Genomic DNA, 25,998 nt, shown 5'->3' with positions numbered 1-25,998 from the left:
ACACACACACACACACACACACACACACACACACACACTCGCACAGGCTTTCACACACACTCTCTCTCTCAAACACACACACACACACACACAATGCTCACACTATGCTCACACTAAGAACATCTGAGAGCTCCTGCCTCTTTGAGAGCTGCGAGCGCAAACACAGTGGACCACACAGCTGGGGCCCAGCGGCTCGAGTGCTTTCCCAGACGGGGCCGAGCTGTGCCACGGGAGGCAGGCGCTGTCCAAGAGGAGGCCGGACTCCTCGCCCGCCGCGCCGACCAACACGCCGCATCACACGCCTCCGTTTGGTGCTCAACACTGACCACTGGCCGTCCAAAGAGAGAGAGAGAGAGAGAGAGAGAGAGAGAGACGAGGATGATCTAGACTCTCCCTCCAGGGCCTCAGCACTGACCACTGGCCATCCAGATAGAGAGAAAGAGAGAGAGAGAGAGAGAGAGAGAGAGAGACACGAGGATGATCTAGACTCTCCCTCCAGGGCCTCAGCACTGACCACTGGCCATCCAGATAGAGAGAAAGAGAGAGAGAGAGAGAGAGAGAGAGAGAGAGAGAGAGAGAGAGAGACGAGGATGATCTAGACTCTCCCTCCAGGGCCTCAGCACTGACCACTGGCCATCCAGATAGAGAGAAAGAGAGAGAGAGAGAGAGAGAGAGAGAGAGAGAGAGAGACGAGGATGATCTAGACTCTCCCTCCAGGGCCTCAGCACTGACCACTGGCCATCCAGATAGAGAGAAAGAGAGAGAGAGAGAGACACGAGGATGATCTAGACTCTCCCTCCAGGGCCTCAGCACTGTGGCCGTGCATCATGCACTCCTCCGCAGATGCTTTATTAATCCCACAGGAGACGGAAGGTGTTGCGGTGTGTGTTTACCGTGTTTCAGTGAGAGGATGGATGAAGATAGGGTTGAGAAGGACACACAGGAGATTTCCTCAGTAAAGACTGATGAGATGGAGGACTGCTTGGAGCAGTGATTCCCCTCCGGATGAAAACACTGACATGTTGCTGACATGCACTGTCTGTATCTGACCAAGTCAACAAAGTTCCTGCGCTAGTTCTCTGGAAGGGCACCTATCAACTGGAAGCAGACGCAAAGAGGAGTGAAGTGCACACATACATACTGTACAGTGCATACTGCACATACTACATTCTACAGTGCATACATACTACACTCTACAGTGCATACATACATACTACATTCCCTGGGTCTTGTTGGTAATATGTTGCTTAACACTATGATGCATGATAACACGACCAGATTGGTGTAGCCCTGAAGCAGTGGTACTGAATGGCCAGAACTTTGGCTGTTAGAGGTTAAAACTCATGATTTTTAAACTTTATTTTATTTTATTTTTTGAAATATTCATTGATTAAATTCATCCATTTATTTATTTCTTCATCCAAACTGTCGCACATTTTCCTTTCAAATAAATGATTTAGCACAGTAGCTGTCTGACTGGCTGAGTGAATTGGCTTTTGTGAGGTTTTTTTTTTTGTGAAGTAATGCTCTATTTAAAAAGAGAGTGAATGCGGGGGTAGGGGGAAGGGGGAAGAGAGGGAGGGAGAGAGAAAGTAAGGGGGGAGAAAGAGTTAGAGGAGGGAAAGAAGGACAGAGAAGAGGAAAGAGGGGACAAAGAAAGAAGGAAGGAGAGAGGGAAAGAATAAGGGAGAGAGAAAAGTGGCAAACGAGTGAAGTAAAGAGAGGAGGAGGAGGAGGAGGAGGAAGAAGCGAGCGAGGGAGCGCGCCAGAGTGAAGTCCCAGGGCGCCAGCACTTGGGCCCATACATTATGCCATAAGACTCCCTCTGTACGCGGGTGACAATGGCCAGCTTGTCTGGGGCCGCTCCACCACCGAGTGTGTTTAAGCTCACGAAAACCACAAGGTAGAGTTTACATGCTGCCAACACACACACGCACACACACACACACACACACACACACACAGACGAACATATACACATAAACACATGCACAAACACACTTGCCGTAGACAGCCACAGCTGAGAGGCGCGGAGCGGAGCAGAGTTCTGTTTGAGCAGGCCAAGCCAACCACTGTCTTCAGACATTTCTTTTCAGCTGAGCTGTGAATTATTTTTTTCCCTCTCCCTCTCTTGTGCCTTTTTTCACTCTCTCCCCTCCTCTCTCCTCTCTCCTCTGCTTCTGCTTCTCTTCTCTCCCCTCCTCTCTCCTCTTTCCTTTCTCTTCTCCTGCTCTCTCTTTTCCTCTCCACTTCTCTCCTCCTTTCTCCTCTCCCCTCCTTTTCTCCTCTCCACTTCTCTTCTCCTCTCTCCTCTCCACTTCTCCTCTCCTCTCTCCTCTCCTCCACTTCTCTTTTCCTCTCCTCCTCTCTTCACTCCTCTCCCCCTGTCTTTTTTTCAGCAGGGCACATCTGCCAATGGTTTGTGAATCAGGCATCTAAATATACCAGCCTGTGGTCAAGTGTTTTTATTCCTGGTTGTTGCACGGACTAATTTGGTTTACAGAGAGGTTAAAAAAAATAATTTAAAGGCTTGAAATATACACACAAACACATGCTCACTCACACTCTCTCTGTTTCATTCGCTCTCTTTGTCTCATTCTCTCTCTCTCTCTTTTACACACACACACACACACACACACACATACACACTCCTAAACACTCGCTCTCCTTTCCACACTCTCTAAAACACACTTTCCATGCAATGCACACATGGACATCACAGTGTTTTACCTCAACATCATGTTTATTGGACAGGATTTGTGTGCAAGAAAGTCAGAGTTGTGCGTTGTGTAAATAATGTGAAATACTTTACAGTGTAACAAAGTAGCTCTTACTGGCTGGCCAGTATTGGATGAAAGGAAAGCAGTTTAAAAAAGAATTCATGATGTTTGTTGACATTTGTTACAGAAAACTAATAAAATGACACAGAAAGACATTTCTAAAACCATGATGAAATATCCTTAGCTAATTATCTTATTAACCATGATCATTAACAAGCCTTTTCTTTACTGGATGTGAATGGGAACTATAATGCAACCCATGGGAAAGATCACTATAAAATCCTTGTTTGTTTCCAGGGCCGTTCAGGGCATGTATATTTAGTGGTGGCTGAAACACTGAACGCTGGCTGGAATTGAGTATATAAATCTGTAAGATGGGAAATCCTTCTCAGTGATATTGATACTCAAACTGCCTTGTCAGTGTAATGCTGCTCACCACACATTAATGGCGAACAACAAATAGCTCAGTTTCCTTTACTTAATGAGCATGTTGTATTCATTCCAAATTAACTCATAGTTCATCTAAAAAAAATAACTTAACAAGCTACTCTATCAGCTAACTACTGTATCAGAGGTAATGTTAGACCACACCAACAACATGCTTCGATCTAATCTAATGTTTCTTTTTACAGTATGTATAATGTAGTTGAATAATATTAAAAAATAATGTAGTAATAAGAAACAAGTATGGTTAGAAATATTGTTCCAATTACCTTCTCGGTATGTTGAGGTTTTCTGTAAAAGATTCTCCTTCTCAAAAACAAGGTGATGCATACAAATGTATTATCACTTATCACTAAATATAGCTACAACTACCAATATAGCGATAGCCCAATAGCTACAGTACTACCAATATAGTGATAGCTACTGCAATATAGCCTATAATAGCTACTGACAATATAGTGATAACTTAATAGCTACTACAATATAGAAATAGCTATAGATATAGTCCAATAGCTACTGTCAGTATAGTGATAGCTTAATAGCTGCCAAATATAGTGATAGCCCAATAGCTCCTACCAATGTAAAGTTGTGTGCAGTGGGAAAGCTAAAACGCTTTACCACAATGCATGCTGGTCAATGTCCTTATAAAGGTCACAGTTCAAATGGCTCCAGTATGGACACGGTGGAGCTGCTTCACTGCTGTACCTATAAATAGCAGAGTCTAGATATTTCTGCAAGTGGGTGTGCTCCCCTTACCTCTGTGATGTCCTGTAGGGGGACTATATCTTACCTTACTGACTGTAATTATACCCCACCTGCTAAGCTCCCGCCTATACATTAATGCATAGGTGTGTTTGTATATGAAGTCCAAGCTCAAAAAAGAAAGGACATGCTATTTTACAATTTGTGACCCTTTCATTTTGGTGTCCCAGTATGTAGTCTTAGTCCAGATCACAGCCTACTTCATATAGTCTAAGATCAACCTGAAACACTGCGTTGGTTCCTACACACACACCTCTTTCAAATAAGAGAGCAGATCAGACCTCAGGCTTTTGAACCAAGGTCTTCATGGCTGAAATCATAGACTGTATATATAGAACCTATATATACAGTCTATGGCTGAAATAGTATGATGTGAAATCAAGAATTCTAGCGAGATATTCTCAGGAATATTGCCATGCGCTGTATGGATTTCAGACTTGAAACTGATATGGCTCCTATGCAAGTTGTAGGCAGTCTCATCCTCTTGTAATAGTACTATTGACTAGTTTTAATTGCTACCGACGGTCTCCTCTGCATCGAAGCCTGAATGTTCCTCCTTTTGAATAAAAGTGTCTGTTAAATTTATACGTGTAGAGGAACATGTAAATGTGCGTGTGATCCGGAATCACTGCCTGTATTTCTGGAACGCTGTATTCCTGAGAACACTTCAGCTCTCTGCTGTTTCCTTTGGGTTGGATGAGAACTTCAGAGGAGCTGCTTCCAAAATACTGTAGGTGATCATTGTGGTTATGTAATGTCTTGCTACTGTTCTTTGTGTGTGTGTGTGTGTGTGTGTGTGTGTGTGTGTGTGTGTGTGTGTGTGTGTGTGTGTGTGTGTGTGTGTGTGTGTGTGTGTGTGTGTGTGTGTGTGTGTGTGTGTGTGTCTGTGTGTGTCAGGTGAGGAACGTCCTGAATGAGGCGGTGGACGTGCTGGAGTTCAGAGACCGTGTGGTGAAGGCGTCTCTGGGTCATGGCCACCTGGTGGTCACCACCTCGCTGCAGTGCTACGTCTACAGGTACTGCGCCACACACACACACACACACACCACACACACACACACACACACACACACACACACACACTCAATCCTAAATCTACTCTAGGTCACAAATGTACACACAATCAATCACCACACACACATACACTCAGTCCTCCTTTCTCTCTCTCTCTCTCTCCCTCTCTCTCACACACATACACAATCATCCTCTCACTCATACTGTACTCACCGTCCCTCTCTTCTCTCTCTCTTGTCCGCTCTTTTGATCTCTCCATCACACTGAGTCCCAGACAGGTTGATACTGTACACACATGGCCTGCTCTGGTAATGGGGCCGTTGCATTTGGGTTGGTGTGAGTGGAGCAGCCGCTTCAGCCAGCATATACAGTACACTACCATCCACAGATGAACTGCTTCAGATAAAAATTACCTGTCTAAAGATACAAATGTGCAGAGGTGTGTGTGTGTGTGTGTGTGTGTGTGGGGGGGGGGGGGGGGGGGGGGGTGCGTGCGTGCGTGCGTGTGTGTGTGTTTTGTCGAGCAACCTAGATTGCATACCTGTACAGAACACCTGGCTCTCTTTCTTGTTATGGGCTCAGACTCTAAGTGCTGGTGATATAGTGGGTGGACAGGGCGACTCCTGATTGCTGTAATCACAGTACCCTGCTCCGTATCAGCTAAGATCCCTCATTACTGACCAGATAGAGCAACATAATGCATCTCTATGGAAGCAAAAATCGAACAGTTCCTGTCTGCTTAAAGAGGCGTGTCGCAAAGTCGTCATAGTGGGATATCGATCTCTGTCAGATTGGCAAGCAGTTCAGTTCGACTGTAACATCACTTTCTAGGTCTGCTTAAAGGGGGATTTCGCCCCCCTCCCCTTTCCGAAAACAGAATGCGGAAATGGTGGAACGTTTGCGCCTCTCGCTCCGCTTTAACCCTGCTCCATATCACTCTCTGTCAGAAGTAGGCATCGCAGCCTCGCACTTCTCCATCAAGCGTCTCTAGTGAATACGCCGTTGTCCTGACCTTAGGAATATCAGCCCTGAGCTGAAATCTGCTTGTCAAGCACTGGTGAATAATTCAAAGTGCAGGCGGTGCAGTGTGGATTGGCTTTCACTAGAGCAAGTCCGGGCTTGCCTCAGCTCTGCTCCGCTCTGCTCTGCTCTGCGGCCCAGGGCCAATAGCAGTCCTGTTGAGGGCTCTTCACAGGGCTCTCCCACAAGTCACACCTCACCACCAGAGACACAGCTGTCCTAGACGCCACAGAGAGAGACGTTTGAAACGGTTTTGCTAATCCTGACAGGATATTTGATCAGATCCCCTGATAATCCTGACTCAAGTTAGACACTGTAATGTTCAGCATCTCCTGAGGCCACCCACGAGTACCTATAGTTATTCGTGGGCAGAGCTCTGTGTTCTCTTTATGGGTGCCTCTCATTTAGTCTTTTATACGTCCTCCCTTCTTTCCTCGGTCCTCGTCCTCACTGATCTACATAAAGAATGATGGGGCGGCAACAATGGGATAGTCTATCCAGTGTTAGTTATAGATCAGTGGGAACGAGCCTGGAGGATCGCGCGTCGAGGATCAAGGAGAGAAGTTGAGAGGCACCCTCTGTCTTAATTCAGATGAGGTAACTGATGAGCCAGCCAGGTAGAACTGCATTGGCTCGTCTATAGTGACTCTCCTGTCTTGTCTGCAGTCCCAGGGCCGTGTGCACTAACAGTGGGTCATGAACTGAGTCTCATGTCCTGTTGTCTTAAGCACTAACATTGGGTCATGAACTGAGTCTCATGTCCTGTTGTCTTAAGCACTAACATTGGGTCATGAACTGAGTCTCATGTCCTGTTGTCTTCAGCACTAACATTGGGTCATGAACTGAGTCTCGTGTCCTGTTGTCTTCAGCACTAACATTGGGTCATGAACTGAGTCTCGTGTCCTGTTGTCTTAAGCACTGACATTGGGTCATGAACTGAGTCTCATGTCCTGTTGTCTTCAGCACTAACATTGGGTCATGAACTGAGTCTCATGTCCTGTTGTCTTAAGCACTAACATTGGGTCATGAACTGAGTCTCATGTCCTGTTGTCTTAAGCACTAACATTGGGTCATGAACTGAGTCTCATGTCCTGTTGTCATAAGCACTAACATTGGGTCATGAACTGAGTCTCGTGTCCTGTTGTCTTCAGCACTAACATTGGGTCATGAACTGAGTCTCGTGTCCTGTTGTCTTCAGTGCTAACATTGGGTCATGAACTGAGTCTCGTGTCCTGTTTTTTATCTTCAGCACTAACATTGGGTCATGAACTGAGTCTTGTGTCCTGTTGTCTTCAGCGCTAACATTGGGTCATGAACTGAGTCTTGTGTCCTGCTGTTTTAAGCACTAACATTGGGTCATGAACTGAGTCTTATGTCCTGTTGTTTGTCTTCAGTGCTAACATTGGGTCATGAACTGAGTCTTGTGTCCTGTTGTTTGTCTTCAGCACTAAGAACTGGAACACACCGCTGATCTTTGACCTGAAAGAGGGAACTGTAAGTCTGATCGTACAGACAGAGAGGTGAGCACATGTCCACACACACCATCACACCTGTCCATCACACCTGATCATCACACCTGATCATCACACCTGATCATCACATGCCTTTCCAGACTTTACAACAACCTTAGGTTTGAAAAAGGCACTTTCTAAAGCGGATACTTCTGGTCCTTGATTATGATTGGCTGAATCGCGTTTGATGCCGTTGTAAAATCCAACACAAACATACACCTTGACCGCATTTCGTTCTATATTAATGCGTTACTAGCCTGACGAGCCAGACCCACATCAAGATGTAGGGTCTGGACACTCACCGTAGACAGGGCTCAATCGGAGGGGTGGGATAAACAGTTGTCTTTCAAATTCCCTCCCCGCAATAGGATAACGCTAAACGAATCATCTTCTTGTTTTCAAATAACAGGATGCGTTACCGTCGCAACTTCTGGTCGCATGTCAGTCACCATTACTGTATGTTAAGCCCACCCACCGACTCTATACACGCTGTGATTGGCCCGCTGGTGATTCGAGTTCTCAGCTCCCTGGCTCTATGGATCGTGCCTAGACTGCCCCGCCAGCCAAATTACATTTGCTGCCACTAGGGGCGTCTAGATTGCTAGGCTAATGCACTACCACAACTTGTACAAAATGGAGGAAATATATTTGTAGGCGGAAGAATTTTTTGTTGCTTTGCCTTTGCTTCATGAAATCTTGCTAGATGGACGTAGTGACGCGTCGTGCCTAGCAACACCCCTTAGCTGTTCTAGAATCAGTGTAAACTACGGCCTCTTGGGGCTTATTGCTTACATATACATTAAAAGTATTATCATCATTATTATTATTATTATTATTATTATTATTATTATTATTATATTCCTTTCTGTCACTTCTGCTCTTGTTGTCTGCTCTGTCCACTCAGTGTGTCCACTCTCTCGGTCACTGTCCTAGTATCCTCCCTTTCTCCAGCTCCACGTTGCCTTGTGGCTCTCTGAAGTTAGACCAGCACCTCATCCTTACTGGTGTACGTGTAGAATTAGACACAATACAATGGACATTAGACACAATAGAATGGACACTTTCCCACTTTTGTTTTTAATGGTCATCGTAAATTACAGACGAACAATGCAATTCATGCAGTAACAAGTATTCACAACCAAAGACTCCAGCAAAACAGGACATTTAGCTGATGCTTGCGTTGTTTCTACTTCTCACTGAGTGATTTAAATAGGATGTTTTGTACTTGTAGAGATGATGCTTGCGTTGTTTGTACTTCTCACTGAATAGTTTAAGTAGGATGTTTTGTACATAGAGAGATGATGCTTGCGTCGTTTCTTCTTCTCACTGAGTAGTCTAAATAGGACTTTTTTTTGTACATGGAGAGCTGATGGTTGTGTCGTTTCTGTGTGTCACTGAGTAGTTTAAACAGTACGTTTTTTACATTGAGAGCTGATGCTAGCGTCGTCTCCACTGTACGTGTCACTGAGTGTGCCCTCGTGTCCACTCCCCTCCCCACTCCGCCGTTGTGTCTGTGGGCCCCTTTCTTTCCGCCCGTACGCAGGCATGCCCGCTGCTTCTGTGCCCAAGTGAGGCCCGCTCCCAGCAGATCTCTGAGTAGGAGCCTAATTAGAGTATGGAAAAGGGACGCTCGTTTGTCACACAGCACAGGCCCTAATGGTTTTCTGTTTGGGAGGATTTTCGTCCATAAACCCAGAAGAAAACCAAGCCTGTTGCTGGCCAGCTGCTCCTGTTGCTGCTTCTTTTCCTGCACGGAGAGAAATGATCATTGTCTTTTTTTTTTTCACCAATGAGGCAACAGGTCAGGGTATAAGTCAGGGTTCTCTGTTTTTCGTCGCAAAGTGTCACCACTTTTACTAAAACCTCAACTCGAGTTTCAAGAGAGTATTCATGGAAATATAGTCGTGCAGTTATGTCTCAGTTTAATGGTTAGTCATTTCACCGAAAGACTGTTTCAACAAGGACGGAAAACAAACATGAAGTACGTGAACTATTAATATAGTAGATATAAGAAGGCGAAAGCATGGAGCTTATTAATCTCCGTCTATTTGCTCCACTCTAAACAAAGTCCATTTCAGTGAACAATAGTGCAACATGAAGATGTGTCTTTTAGCGAGGGTGAAATTTACGTCTGTTTTCACCTCAAATTCTGACAGGGTTATTCTCGTCAACTAGTTACTAGAAAATCAGCTGGTCCCCCTACAGGTAGGTGAGAGGGACACAGCTGGTCCCCCTACCTGTAGGTGAGAGGGACACAGATTAGTGCGCAGCGAGGTACACTCTCCTTACACAGCTAGACAGGAAACCTTGACGACAACGTCAGTTTTTCACACATATTACGATAGAACACCCAACACCCCCCCCCCCCCCCCCCCCAGCATATCGTTATGATGTACTAGTGTTGCTGAAATATGTGTATCTAATTTATTGTGTTCTTAGTATTATCTATTGTCTTAATTATTGTACGTGGAATCCTTTTAACCCTGTCTTAAACGTTTCCTTCTTTTTAATTTCCTTAACTTAGTCTTCTATCTTTCTTTTAAGCTTCTTTTTTGCATCACCAAGTCAACTTCCTGAGTACTCTGTACATCAATAAAGCCACCCTGTATGAAGATTGCTCAAGAGTCCATATTCACCTGCACCGTACGCCCCGGGTTCGATCACCCCCGTGGTCTCTCCCACTCGCTTCCTGTCTCTCTCTCTACTACCCTATCATTAAAGGCAGAAAAGCCCAAAAAATATGAAAAAAGAGTTCATATTCAGATGCACCATCATATTGGTTTGTTGATCCAAATGATTTGTTTTCCAGATATTTCTTGCTGGTGGATGGAGGAGGGGTGTACGTGTACTCTTACGAGGGCCGTCTGGTCTCTTCGCCCAAGTTCCCGGGAATGCGAACGGACATTCTGAACGCTCAGTCCGTCTCCATCAGCAATGACACGATCGCCATCCGAGACAAAGCGGACGAGAAGCGTAAGAGCCTGGTGGTTAGGTGGCGTAGTGGCGTAGTGTTCTTTTGTAGTGTCCTTTGAAGTGTGCTCCTGTTATGGTGTGGCCTTCATGGAAAGGCATTTTAGTATTCATTCTTTCAAGCATTTTTTCATTGCATTATATTTTCAGCATATGATAATAAAGTGGACTAGTTAGAAGGAAATGTTGGAGTGTCCATAACGTATGTACTGTATGCTATGTTGGCTTTTTAAAGCAATGTAAGAGCAATTCATCTAACCTCAAGCCGCAGTTCATGAGGAATTGTGGCCAACTTAGCACATCAACATGAAGTAGTAGTTCTGGCAAGACTATGCTCGTTGTTTTCTTTTTAAATCATCATTTTAAATGAATCAGTTCAGTCAACAAATCAAATTAATTATTTTTTTCTTGTACAACTGTGACTCTTTTCAGAGATCTACTTGTTTGATGCTCAGACGGGGAAACCCCTGGGAGATGGCAAGCCTTTAACCCACAAGGTAAACAAGCCTTTAACCCACAAGGTAAACAAGCCTTTAACCCACAAGGTAAACAAGCCTTTAACCCACAAGGTAAACAAGCCTTTAACGCACAAGGTAAACAAGCCTTTAACCCACAAGGTAAACAAGCCTTTAACTCGCAAGGTAAACAAGCCTTTAACCCGCAAGGTAAACAAGCCTTTAACCCACAAAGTAAACAAGCCTTTAACACACGAGGTAAACTGGGTTTAGGTAAATTGTGCTTTAACCCACAAGGTAAACTGGGTTTAGGTAAGCTGTGCTTTTAGCCCACAAGGTAAACTGGGTTTAGGTAAGCTGCACTTTAGTCTACAAGGTTAGCTGAGCTTCATGTTTATCAGATGGTAAGCCTTTAACCCGCAAGGTGAGCTGAGCTTCATGTTTATCAGATGGTAAGCCTTTAACCCGCAAGGTAAGCTGTGCTTGATGTTTCTGGGCGGGCTGTTTGTGCAGATGTGATGGCGGGGCTGCAGATGTTGTGCTGGCGCGCTCCTCGGTTGCTAATTTCAGCTGTGCGCGCCTCTCTGCCCAGAGGAGCAGCTCATTATTCAAAGCTGTCGCTGACGCACTCGGACCACTCTGATGGAAGCACCAAAGAATCGGGCCAAGAAGCCCTCTTTTCCTCAACGTGCTCACCGACCGCTCATACTGTTGCTCTCATGTTTACTCTTCCAGTTCAAGCTAAACTGGAAATGAAATCCAAGTAAAATCTTTTTTTTCTTTTTTTTTTCTTTTTGACTACAAACCTTTAGCTTCTTTGAAGTCAAAAGTCATTTGTACAGTACTGTCTGCATGAAAGCTACTTCTAAACGAGCCAGCTGTGTCTGCTGACACCAGCCCCTCAGCCGTCTCCTTGTGCTGGCGCAGTCCTTTTGTGCTGCGTAATGTACAGTATCTAGTGCAGAGCAGCTTCGGGCAGAAAAAGTAACAGCGCCCTCCGGAGGATAGGAGAGTGAGTGCAGGAGAGCAGCGTGACTGAGGGAGGGAGACAGAGGGGGCTCGTCCAGGAGCAGGAGCAGCAGCAGCTCTGGCCTGGATAGGGCCTCGCCATGCAGCGCTAAGACCAGGCAGAGGGGCGGAGGCAGCCAGCTGGCCCATACAATTATACACACACACACACCCACACCCTCACACGTATGCACACACACACACACACACACCCTCACACGTATGCACACACACACACACACCCTCACACACACACACACACACACACACACACACCCTCACACGTATACACACACACACACACACACCCTCACACGTATGCACACACACACATACACACACACACACACACACACACACACACACACACACACCCTCGCACGTATACACACACACACACAGACACAAATGTGCACACACACACACACACACACAGACAGACACAAATGCACACACACACACACACACACACACACACATAAACACAAATACAAATGCACACACACACACACTTAAATAGTCTAACACGTGGAAAATGTACACACACAAATATACATACACAAACAAAAACACACACTCACACAGATGTGTTAATGTACACAGGTATACACACTAAATTCTATAGTGCGCCCACTATACTATCAGTATTCTCCAGCCTTTTCATGTAAATGTGTGTGTTTTTGGACACTGCCTATAAGCTCAAGTCAGTAGAGCAGTTTTAGCTTTCTGCTTACATGTCTTTTACCGTAAGCACCAATTAGTGTCCCCAACTGCGCCTTCCCTAAAGCCGTATCATATCCTGTTTACAGGAATATCTGTGTGTGAGGACAAAAGGAACCGCTTTATATTTCCTCTACGCATGTATGTGTAGACTCAGTGACACACACACACACACACACACACACTCACACACACACTCACGCAGCCACATGCATGCTGTGTGCTATGGCTGGCGACGTGTGTTACTTGCTCAAGGGAAGATATCTTCTCTCTGTCGTTATTGCTTCATCTGTCCTCACAGTGAGTGGCTTCACCTCAAATATACAAGTTCATTTGTCCTTATGGTGAGTGGCTTCACCTCGAATATACGAGTTCATTTGTCCTCATGGTGACTTGGTGAGTGGCTTCACCTCGACTGTACGAGTTCATTTGTCCTCATGGTGAGTGACTTCACCTCGACTGTACGAGTTCATTTGTCCTCATGGTGAGTGGCTTCACCTCGACTGTACGAGTTCATTTGTCCTCATGGTGAGTGGCTTCACCTCGACTGTACGAGTTCATTTGTCCTCATGGTGAGTGGCTTCACCTCGACTGTACGAGTTAATTTGACCTCATGGTGAGTGGCTTCACCTCGACTGTACGAGTTAATTTGACCTCATAGTGAGTGGCTTCACCTCGACTGTACTGTACGAGTTCATTTGTCCTCATGGTGAGTGGCTTCACCTCTAATGTACGAGTTAATTCACCCCTAGTGCTGCGCACTCTCCACACTCATCCCAAAAACACATAATCTTCATCTTCATTATCATCTTCGTCATCATCCTCACAGACGTGTGTGTCCACACACACACACACACACACACACACACACAGAGACTCCTGTTGGTCGGCAGCCTGCACGTTTAAAAGCACTTGCTCGGGGTTAGAAGGCCACCAAATCCATTTACTTTATTAATTAAATTTATTCAGCTGATGCTTTCATCTGAGACTACTTACAGCACCGATGCACATTTTCATTGCTGTGTGTGTGTGTGTGTGTGTGTGTGAGGTGCACTCCCTTGGAGTCAAACGGAGAGTTTTAGAGTCTTGTTTATTCAGTGAATCGTACCTGATTGTATTAGCAGTAATGCTATTTTCAGGTTAATCTATATCAATGTAAAGGAGTTGATGGTTTTGAAAGGCCAGAGAATACTACAGGCATGAGAAAATAATAGTCTCTTGTGTAGTTTCACACAACGCAGAGATTATTTCAAGCACCAGAAAAGCAGAACTCCTAACACTTTGGGACGACAAATGCGCGCACACACACATCTCTGTAGCGCCAACACAGCCCTTATGGAGCACACAGCCCTGATGGAGCACACAGCCCTTATGGAGCACACAGCCCTGATGGAGCACACAGCCCTTATGGAGCACACAGCACACAGCCCTTATGGAGCACACAGCCCTTATGGAGCACACAGCCCTTATGGAGCACACAGCCCTTATGGAGCACACAGCCCTTATGGAGCACACAGCACACAGCCCTTATGGAGCACACAGCCCTTATGGAGCACACAGCACACAGCCCTTATGGAGCACACAGCCCTTATGGAGCACACAGCCCTGATGGAGCACACAGCCCTTATGGAGCACACAGCCCTTATGGAGCACACAGCCCTTATGGAGCACACAGCCCTTATGGAGCACACAGCCCTTATGGAGCACACAGCCCTTATGGAGCACACAGCCCTGATGGAGCACACAGCACACAGCCCTTATGGAGCACACAGCCCTTATGGAGCACACAGCCCTTATGGAGCACACAGCACACAGCCCTTATGGAGCACACAGGCCTTATGGAGCACACAGCACACAGCCCTTATGGAGCACACAGCCCTTATGGAGCACACAGCCCTTATGGAGCTTATGGAGCACACAGCCCTTATGGAGCACACAGCACACAGCCCTTATGGAGCACACAGCCCTTATGGAGCACACAGCACACAGCCCTTATGGAGCACACAGGCCTTATGGAGCACACAGCCCTTATGGAGCACACAGCCCTTATGGAGCACACAGCCCTTATGGAGCACACAGCCCTTATGGAGCACACAGCCCTTATGGAGCACACAGCCCTGATGGAGCACACAGCCCTTATGGAGCACACAGCCCTTATGGAGCACACAGCCCTTATGGAGCACACAGCCCTTATGGAGCACACAGCCCTGATGGAGCACACAGGCCTTATGGAGCACACAGCACACAGCCCTTATGGAGCACACAGCCCTTATGGAGCACACAGCCCTGATGGAGCACACAGCCCTTATGGAGCACACAGCCCTGATGGAGCACACAGCCCTTATGGAGCACACAGCCCTTATGGAGCACACAGCCCTTATGGAGCACACAGCCCTTATGGAGCACACAGCCCTGATGGAGCACACAGCCCTGATGGAGCACACAGCCCTTATGGAGCACACAGCCCTTATGGAGCACACAGCACACAGCCCTGATGGAGCACACAGCCCTTATGGAGCCCTTATGGAGCACACAGCCCTTATGGAGCACACAGCCCTGATACGTTAGACCGGACCCGCGTCACACAGAGCAAGTTGTTTGCGCTACGCCCCTTTTGAGGGGAAAACAATCCCTCAGAACAAGCCTGAAACAAGCCAAAGTGAACGGTGTTGTTCATGGTAGACAGACATGTCGAAAAGTTGCTGTGTGGTTGGGTGTACCAACTACAAAGCTTAGAACCCCTAACATTAGGCTAGCCTACACCACAAATTAATCAGACCAAAGAAACGGAAATCTAGGCTAACACTTATCAGACAGACAGACTATGACAGAAATTATCATCTTGGAATTATCTAACGAGCATACTTTACATCTGAGCCTTTTAGTCAACTACACTACATTAAAATTCAAATATGAGGCCAAAAATACAGGAAAATTTAGCTTTTAACTGAGACTCAATGAGATATGAGTAAATGTCCGGGTATGACACTGGCCACTGAGTGGGGTTGTTGCTACTGCTAGTAAGCTACTCGGGAGCCTGAAGGAACATGTTTTTACTTAATTGAATTAAGCTTTTGAACGTATCTTTCACGGTCAACGACCGGCAAAGTGGTAATATATTGAGTGGTCATATTGATTCGTTGTGTTTTCTGTTATTATTTACTCCTACGATTTCGGTACGAATTACGTTTATTGACCCTAATTTGCATTGGAGTTAATGAGAGGCGTTGTTTGTTTTCCCCCCAGAAGGGGCTGGAACGTTTCTCGCGAGTCAAGTTCCCGGATATGCCGTTCTAACGTATGGAGCACACAGCCCTTATGGAGCACACAGCCCTTATGGAGCACACAGCCCTTATGGAGCACACAGCACACAGCCCTTATGGAGCACACAGCCCTTATGGAGCTTATGGAGCACACAGCCCTTATGGAGCACACAGCCCTTATGGAGCACACAGCACACAGCCCTTATGGAGCACACAGCCCTTATGGAGCACACAGCCCTTATGGAGCACACAGGCCTTATGGAGCACACAGCCCTTATGGAGCACACAGCCCTTATGGAGCACACAGCCCTTATGGAGCACACAGCACACAGCCCTTATGGAGCACACAGGCCTTATGGAGCACACAGCACACAGCCCTTATGGAGCACACAGCCCTTATGGAGCACACAGCCCTGATGGAGCACACAGCCCTTATGGAGCACACAGCCCTTATGGAGCACACAGCCCTTATGGAGCACACAGCCCTTATGGAGCACACAGCACACAGCCCTTATGGAGCACACAGCACACAGCCCTTATAGAGCACACAGCCCTTATGGAGCTTATGGAGCACACAGCCCTTATGGAGCACACAGCACACAGCCCTTATGGAGCACACAGCCCTTATGGAGCTTATGGAGCACACAGCCCTTATGGAGCACACAGCCCTGATGGAGCACACAGCCCTTATGGAGCTTATGGAGCACACAGCCCTTATGGAGCACACAGCCCTTATGGAGCACACAGGCCTTATGGAGCACACAGCCCTTATGGAGCACACAGCACACAGCCCTTATGGAGCACACAGCACACAGCCCTTATGGAGCACACAGCCCTTATGGAGCACACAGCCCTTATGGAGCACACAGCCCTTATGGAGCACACAGCCCTTATGGAGCACACAGCCCTTATGGAGCACACAGCCCTTATGGAGCACACAGCCCTTATGGAGCTTATGGAGCACACAGCCCTGATGGAGCACACAGCCCTTATGGAGCACACAGCACACAGCCCTTATGGAGCTTATGGAGCACACAGCCCTGATGGAGCACACAGGCCTTATGGAGCACACAGCACACAGCCCTTATGGAGCACACAGCCCTGATGGAGCACACAGGCCTGAGCCTGATGGTGTGCATAGCTCCATCGGCTCCAGATCGAGGAGGGGACAACGTCCGAGGTCCGCTCTGGAGCGGTCGTCAGCCAGCTGGCCCCGTGGTCGTCGTCGGGGTGGGGGGGGTGGGGGACGATGGTGCGCCTTTAATACGCTCACCTAATGTGAAGCAGAAGCAGACGTCCCCTGGCCACGCCCCTTTGGTTCAGCCCCTCTGGCCACGCCCCTCTGGTTCAGCCCCTCTGGCCACGCCCCTTTGGTTCAGCCCCTCTGGTTCAGCCCCTCTGGTTCAGCCCCTCTGGTTCAGCCCCTCTGGTAGATAGAGATAGTTGCAACACTCTTTGATGTTGCCGCCACACAATCAAAAGTCTCAAAAAACCTGTGCTGAATGGCTGAATCGCAGGAGAGTGAGATGTACTTCTGAATGCTGGAAGGTGTAATCAATTAACTCATTGACTATTGACCAAGAGATTGTCTGTAATTGTTCCATAACGAGGAAGTAGCCTGGAAAAAGCGCTGCCATTTTTTCCTATGGAGGTCTATGGGAGTGTCGCCACTCTGTTTTATCAAAGATCCTTCATTACTGACAAGATAGAGCAACATAATGCATCTCTATGGAAGCAAAATTCAAACAGCTCCTGTCTGCATAAAGAGGCAGTCGCAAAGACGTCATAGTGGGATATCGATCGGGAATGTAAAGCACTTTCTAGGTCCGCTATAGGGGGATTTTCCCTTTGCGAAAACAGAGCGCGGAAATGGTCGAACATTTGCGCCTCTCGCTCCGCTTTAACCCTCTCTGATTTAATCTGCCCCTCTGGTTCCCATTGCTGCTGCATGTCCCATTAGATGCGCGCTAATGAAAGCCGAGCCCCTGAACCAATGCGCACATTAGGCCCCGCTCTGCTGCCCCGCTCTGCCCGCCTGACAGGTGTGAAATCGGGACAGGAGGGCTCGCAGGGCGTGGTGCTGAGTGAGCGTCGAGTATGTGTCGGGACAGTGTGTGCCGTTCTCTCTCTCTCTCACACACACACACACACACACACACAGAGATACACACACAACACACACACACACCACATTCGGCACAGTGTAAATTACAGCTGCCTCGCTTCAGCCCAGGAACCAAATGACCCAAGAGAAATGGAGCTTGCATTCATCAGATCAGGCAGTGTGGAGTAGCCTGCCGCTGCCGCCTGGCTGCTTCTATGTGATTATCAATGGAGTGTTTCTCAGCGCTGGCCTTCCGTGTCCTCCTCCTGGAAATCTGTGCGTGCCACTCACCAGAGCTGTCATAGGAGGACACAGGCCCTGCTGCTAAAACGTCCCTCTCCCTCTCTATCCCCCCCTCCCTCTCCCTCTACCTCTACCTCTCTATCCCCCTCTCCCTCTCTCTCTTCCTCTCCCTCTCCCTCTCTCTCTCCCTCTTCCTCGCGCAGCTGTACTGAGTAGAATCAGTGCCATGGCTCCGTGGCCTTGACCAGCAGTCACAGGGTGTTTGCAGCGTGTGCCAAATCTTCAGACTGTCCGTACCTCAGCCCTCCTACAGCCATTAGTCATCGGCTCTTTGCATAGATAAAGGGTTTTTGGTGCATTAATATCCCCCACTCAGCAGGATTTTTCTGCTTGGCCAGGAGAAAAGCTCTTTAGGCCGTGCAGATACCCTGGATTAGGTGTGTGTGTGTGTGTGTGTGTGTGTGTGCTGGGTGGTGTCTGCAGATACCCTGGATTATGTGTGTGAGCGTCAGTGTCCTGACCCCCCCTGACCTCCCCCTAATGTGCGCTCATATCGGTTAAAGCAACATTAAAGAGTTTTCCGTAGTGTAACATAATGTTTCCAAAATTATTTCAGTGGTTCATCAACTCGTAACAGGGTGAACGGCGCTTCTGCATTCACTTCGCGGCCCTCTATCGGCTATAACCGCACTATGTAACTTTACCAGATCGGGTAGCGTACCTGTAGTTCGATGAAATGAGACCTAAGAAACTCAAAATTTGACTTGCTTCGATGTCGCAATACATCACACGTTCATAAAATCATGCAACATGCTCTACCTTGTCTGTGGACGTCGTTATTTGGTGGATAAACAGATAGTGTGCGTGCATCAGAGGAAAAGTGCTTTAGTGCAGCTTTAATTGTTGTGCCGCGTCCTGTTCATTTCAACAAGGAGCCTGAATGACTCTAGAATAGAATAGGATAGAATAGAATATATACTTTTTTGATCCCGTGAGGGAAATTCGTTTCTCTGCATTTAACCCAAGCACACACACAGTGAGGTGAATCACACACTAACCCAGAGCAGTGAGCTACCTGCCCAACCAGCGGCGCTCGTGGAGTAGTGAGGGGTTAGGTGCCTTGCTCAAGGGCACTTCAACCGTGGTGGACTGGTCGGGGATCAAACCGGCAACCCTCCGGTTACAAGCCCGAAGCCCTAACCAGTACACCACGGCCGCCCCATCATGTACTGACTCTGACAGTCCATGTGCTTTCATTCATCATATTGCAGGAGAATCTCCCCATCCAGTGTGTTTATAGTGCAGATGGTGTACACTGTACAGTATGATCTGTGCTGTATCGTACATTTGTGACCCGTCTTCTTGCGCACAGATGGAGGTGATGGAGATTGCCTTGGACCAGTGTGGCCCAGCCAGCGACCGCAGGATCGCCCTCATCGACAAGAACCGCGACCTTTACCTGAGCTCTGTCCGCCGCCTCGCACGCGAACACGCCATCATCAAGATAGGTAAGTCGTCTCACGCACGAACACACCATCAAGATAGGTAGGTCGTCTCGCTCGCGAACACACCATCATCAAGATAGGTAGGTGGTCTCGCTCTCGAACACACCATCATCAAGATAGGTAAGTCGTCTCGCACACGAACACACCATCATCAAGATAGGTAAGTCGTCTCGCACACAAACACACCATCATCAAGATAGGTAGGTGGTCTTGCTCGCGAACACACCATCATCAAGACAGGTGGGTCGTCAGGAAGACGTGAAGGCTAGTAGTATGAAGATAGGTAGAAGCTGCTGATGTGAATGAAGGCTAGCAGTATGAAGATAGGTAGAAGCTGCTGATGTGAATGAAGGCTAGCAGTATGAAGATAGGTAGGAGCTGCTGATGTGAAGGCGTGAAGGCTAGCAGTATGAAGATAGGTAGGAGCTGCTGATGTGAATGAAGGCTAGCAGTATGAAGATAGGTAGGAGCTGCTGATGTGAAGATGTGAAGGCTAAGTGGAGGCTGTGAGGAGAGTCTGATCAGTGGGATGACTTAACATTAAGTGTGTTTAGTTTTCTTCAAGGGTTTAAGGGGTTTCATTTGGTGTCTTTGGAAATGGATTGAAGCGTTTTATTTGTGCACAGCTTTGGCATTCAGCTTTATGACCCCCATTCAAAAGAGTGTCCCTCCTCGTCCTCCTCCTCCTCCTCACAGGCACCATGGTGAAGACGATAGCGTGGAACGACTCGGTGAACATCCTGAGTGGCGTCCAGGACAGCCAGTTCACCATATGGTACTACCCCGGCGTTGTGTTCGTCGACAAGGACCTGCTGCCAAAGACGCTTCTGCTGAAGGACGCCAGGTGAGTGATACCTGGCCTAGTGACAACGCCAGCGCTGTCTCAGTATGGCTCAGGTGCACATGCCTGTACCTGTTTGTGGCGTACTGTTGGTGTTGGTTACACTCGGGGTTTATGCAAATAAGATGCGCTGTGTGGCAGAGACAAGCCAGAGCCTGCGTCTAGGAGCTGCATGGTGTCTTATCTATCTTCATGCATGTGTGTGGCACTAGAGCTGCATGGTGTCCTATCTATCTTCATGCATGTGTGTGGCACTAGGAACTGCATGGTGTCCTATCTACAGTATCCTCATACATGTGTGTGGCACTAGAGCTGCATGGTGTCCTACTGTATCTATCCTCATACATGTGTGTGGCACTAGGAACTGCATGGTGTCCTATCTATCTTCATACATGTGTGTGGCACTAGAGCTGCATGGTGTCCTATCTATCTTCATACATGTGTGTGGCACTAGAGCTGCATGGTGTCCTATCTATCTTCATACATGTGTGTGGCACTAGAGCTGCATGGTGTCCTATCTATCTTCATACATGTGTGTGGCACTAGAGCTGCATTGTGTCCTATCTATCTTCATACATGTGTGTGGCACTAGCGCTGCATGGTGTCCTATCTACAGTATCCTCATACATGTGTGTGGCACTAGAGCTGCATGGTGTCCTATCTATCTTCATACATGTGTGTGGCACTAGAGCTGCATGGTGTCCTACTGTATCTATCTTCATACATGTGTGTGGCACTAGAGCTGCATGGTGTCCTATCTATCTTCATACATGTGTGTGGCACTAGCGCTGCATGGTGTCCTATCTATCTTCATGCATGTGTGTGGCACTAGAGCTGCATGGTGTCCTATCTATCTTCATACATGTGTATGGAAGCACTGGCAAAGTGATACTGTAGTGGTGTAGTGCTGATGGTTTCAGGATCTCAGCCATCTACTCTGTCTTTGGCCAACCATTCCTCGGAAGCCATCCTATTAACATATGTGTTATTAACATACATATCAGCTGTTTCATTAACTCCTTAGAGGAAAATGTGAGGTCTTTATTGTTAATGATAATAATAATCTTTATTTGCGTAGCACCTTTCATACACAGAGTGCAGCTTAAAGTGCTGTACATTTGGAATATTTAACACAATAATAAAATAATCGGTCATTCCTCTTCGTTGCTGTGGCTGTTGATGATCTAATCAGCAACATAACAGACATATATAGAAAAGAACACAGAACCATAGGACATAGAAAAGAATATAGGGTTGTGTGTGTCTGTTTCTGTTTCCCTTCACCGGCTGACTGACACCATCCCATCATGCCTTGCAGCGAGCTGAGCAGCACGCCTCACATCCTGAGCTACGTGGGCACGCAGGTGACGGTGCGGCGGGTGGACGGCTCCCTGGTGTACAACGCCGTGTCCCCGTACCCCGCCATCCTCCACGAGTACGCCGGCACGGCCCGCTGGGAGGACGCCCTGCGCCTCTGCCGCTTCGCCAAGGTAACGCTTCGCCATGGTAACGCTTCGCCATGGTGACGCCTCGCCAAGGTAACGCTTCGCCAAGGTAACGCTTCGCCAAGGTAACGCTTCGCCATGGTAACGCTTCGCCAAGGTGACGCTGCACGGGCAGGCCGTGTGTGTGTCGCTTCGCCAAGGTAACGTTGCACGGGCAGGCGTGTGTGTCGCTTCGCCAAGGATGACGTTGCATGGTCAGGCACGCTAGGAGACGAGGTCGGGACGTAGCCATCTGCATTCTGATGCGTTTGTGTCTCATCCTAAGCTTTGGACACGCACGCAGGACGAGCTCAGGTGGAATAGCTCAGCCACAGGAAATGAAGTATTGTAATTCGCCACTGGAACATTTGATTTTGCTACATTTCTTCAGTTATGAGGTTAATACACGGGGGCAGTTAATATGGTATTAATATGATTTTGTTTCTTTTAACTTGCATGAAACACTGTCCTGCGGCTACTACACAGGAAATTACTGTATTGTATTTCTTATTCCACAAATGGTGCTATATTCATCAAATCCCTAAAGTCATGTATTAAGATATGATGTAGAATAACAAAAGGCCACCTAACTGGCGAGACGATGGGAGATGGAAACAGAAAGGCCTTACAAGGCGAACGCAGCCCTCGCGGCACTTGGCGGATTCCGAGCCTTAATGGAATCCTAATGAGCTGTGAACTAACTTTTGACTCTTCGTCACCTGCAGCATGCGTAGACCGGCGCCAGTTGAAAAACAGTTTTGCAAAATGAATAATACGTTTGTTGTAGGCCTCGGTATGGAGATAGCCACCAGGCTCTTGGCCTTGATTCACTTCCTAGTGCTCGTTATTCGTCAGTTAGACAGAAATGAGACGTCAACTATGATCACACAAGAATGGAAACTTAACCCAAGGCAAAGGACAAATCATATTAACCTGTTATAATAAACCTCATAATTTTGTTTCCTTGTGGAAAATTTGAAAAAAACAGTAAAGAGTTTAAACAAAAGAAAAAGCCCCCACAACATTAGCTGTCCCCTAAAACTGGAACATCAAGTGTTATTTAGCTAAGTGCCGAAGGAAACCTGATCCCCCTTTTCCTCCGAGGTAAAGAGTCGGGATGAATTGTGGAATTAGCGGGCGCTCTAATTGCTAGCACATTGAGGTGCTGAATAGATGCTGATGAAGATGACAGGGCCAAGGGGGTCACAGCATTCCCAGTATTCCCAACTGCTCCGATCGGATCAATCACACACTCTCCTCTGTTACAGCACCTGCGTCTGTGTTCCTAGATCTATTATTCCGGGGTTGCTCAGATCGGATCACTCACGTACTGTACTCTCCACTGTTACAACACCCTGTTGCAGTCTGGTGCTGGCTCTATTTGACTGAGTGTGTGTGTGTGTGTGTGTGTGTGTGTGTGGGGTGGGGGGGTTCCTAGTTGGTGCATGTGTGGGATGACTACACCCTCCATTACATGTTCATCTGATACTCTTCTCTGTCTGTGACTGTAATGCATGTTTGTCTGTGTCATGTCCTGAACTGAATGTTTTCTTGTGTCCTTAATGTGTGTGTGTGTGTGTGTGTGTGTGTGTCTATGTGTGTGGGGTGGGGGGGTTCCTAGTTGGTGCATGTGTGGGATGACTACACCCTCCATTACATGTTCATCTGATACTCTTCTCTGTCTGTGACTGTAATGCATGTTTGTCTGTGTCATGTCCTGAATGTTTTCTTGTGTCCTTAATGTGTGTGTGTGTGTGTGTGTGTGTGTGTGTGTGTGTGTGTGTGTGTGTGTGTGTGTGTGTGTGTGTGTGTGTGTCTGTGTGTACATTGTGGTTATGGTGAAAGTTAATGTTTGTCTCTCCATCTCAGTGGGCTCATGGCTGGCTTTCCTCTCTCTCTCTCTCTCTCTTTCTCCATCTATCTCTCTCTCTCTCTCTCTCTCTCTCTTTCTCCATCTCTCTCTCTTTCTCCATCTCTCTCTCTCTCTCACTCTCTAATGCTCACTCTCTAACGCACTCACTCTCACTCTAAACCCTTCTCTTCGTCTCCTTCCCCTCATCATGTTTGTCTGTGTGGCCTCTCTATGGTAGGCCTCAGAGAAGGAGGTGAGTCCAGAAAGAGGCCCCAACACTCTCCCCACATCCCCATCTCTGTTCTCCCTCCACATCCAACACTCTCCCCGCATCCCCATCTCTGTTCTCCCTCCACATCCAACACTCTCCCCGCCTCCCCAACACTCTCCCCACATCCCCAACTCTGTTCTCCCTCCACATCCAACACTCTCCCCGCATCCCCATCTCTGTTCTCCCTCCACATCCAACACTCTCCCCACATCCCCATCTCTGTTCTCCCTCCACATCCAACACTTTCCCCACATCCCCATCTCTGTTCTCCCTCCACATCCAACACTCTCCCCGCCTCCCCATCTCTGTTCTCCCTCCACATCCAACACTCTCCCCGCATCCCCATCTCTGTTCTCCCTCCACATCCAACACTCTCCCCGCCTCCTCAACACTCTCCCCGCCTCCTCAACACACTCCCCGCCTCCCCAACACTCTCCCCGCCTCCCCAACACTCTCCCCGCCTCCCCATCTCTGTTCTCCCTCCACATCCAACACTCTCCCCGCCTCCTCAACACTCTCCCCGCCTCCTCAACACACTCCCCGCCTCCCCAACACTCTCCCCGCCTCCCCAACACTCTCCCCGCCTCCCCATCTCTGTTCTCCCTCCGCACCTCCTCCACATCCAGCCAGCTTCATCAGGAGCAGAGGAGCCAGAGGAGAGAGGGTGGTTAATAGAGGACAGCAACTGGGGCCTAAAGCCTCTTTAACACAGTAGGGCCCTCTAAGGTACTGGGGCCTAAAGCCTCTTTAACATAATAGGGCCCTCTAAGGTACTGGGGCCTAAAGCCTCTTTAACACAGTAGGGCCCTCTAAGGTACTGGGGCCTAAAGCTTATTTAACATAAAATAGTAGGGCCCTCTAAGGTACTGGGGCCTAAAGCCTCTTTAACACAGTAAGGTACTGGGGCCTAAAGCCTCTTTAACACAGTAGGGCCCTCTAAGGTACTGGGGCCTAAAGCCTCTCTAACACAGTAAGGTACTGGGGCCTAAAGCCTCTTTAACACAGTAGGGCCCTCTAAGGTACTGGGGCCTAAAGCCTCTTTAAAACAGTAAGGTACTGGGGCCTAAAGCCTCTTTAACACAGTAGGGCCCTCTAAGGTACTGGGGCCTAAAGCCTCTTTAACACAGTAAGGCCCTCTAGGTACTGGGGCCTAAAGCCCCTTTAACACAGTAGGGCCCTCTAAGTTACTGGGGCCTAAAGCCTCTTTAACACAGTAGGGCCCTCTAAGGTACTGGGGCCTAAAGCCTCTTTAACACAGTAGGGCCCTCTAAGTTACTGGGGCCTAAAGCCTCTTTAACACAGTAGGGCCCTCTAAGGTACTGGGGCCTAAAGCCTCTTTAACACAGTAGGGCCCTCTAAGGTACTGGGGCCTAAAGCCTCTTTAACACAGTAGGGCCCTCTAAGGTACTGGGGCCTAAAGCCTCTTTAACACAGTAGGGCCCTCTAAGGTACTGGGGCCTAAAGCCTCTTTAACACAGTAGGGCCCTCTAAGGTACTGGGGCCTAAAGCCTCTTTAACACAGTAGGGCCCTCTAAGTTACTGGGGCCTAAAGCCTCTTTAACACAGTAGGGCCCTCTAAGGTACTGGGGCCTAAAGCCTCTTTAACACAGTAGGGCCCTCTAAGGTACTGGGGCCTAAAGCCTCTTTAACACAGTAGGGCCCTCTAAGGTACTGGGGCCTAAAGCCTCTTTAACACAGTAGGGCCCTCTAAGGTACTGGGGCCTAAAGCCTCTTTAACACAGTAGGGCCCT

General features: G+C 47.8%; 1 protein-coding gene across 1 annotated transcript in view; it reads left to right on the top strand.

Moving 5' to 3' along the window:
* The window catches only part of ift80 (intraflagellar transport 80 homolog (Chlamydomonas)), a 101,502-nt gene that overhangs the window by 66,320 nt on the left and 9,184 nt on the right, over positions 1–25,998 (top strand). Inside the window, exons 10-16 of the mRNA XM_062553351.1 lie at positions 4,884–5,002; positions 7,466–7,540; positions 10,341–10,504; positions 10,934–10,998; positions 19,667–19,802; positions 20,496–20,643; positions 21,959–22,130. Of these exons, the coding sequence (XP_062409335.1) occupies positions 4,884–5,002; positions 7,466–7,540; positions 10,341–10,504; positions 10,934–10,998; positions 19,667–19,802; positions 20,496–20,643; positions 21,959–22,130 (879 nt within the window). The remainder of the gene's footprint in view (positions 1–4,883; positions 5,003–7,465; positions 7,541–10,340; positions 10,505–10,933; positions 10,999–19,666; positions 19,803–20,495; positions 20,644–21,958; positions 22,131–25,998) is intronic.

Source organism: Sardina pilchardus, chromosome 13 (genome assembly GCF_963854185.1).
Source record: "Sardina pilchardus chromosome 13, fSarPil1.1, whole genome shotgun sequence".
Lineage (NCBI taxonomy): Eukaryota > Metazoa > Chordata > Actinopteri > Clupeiformes > Clupeidae > Sardina > Sardina pilchardus.
This window is presented reverse-complemented; position numbering and strand designations above follow the sequence as displayed.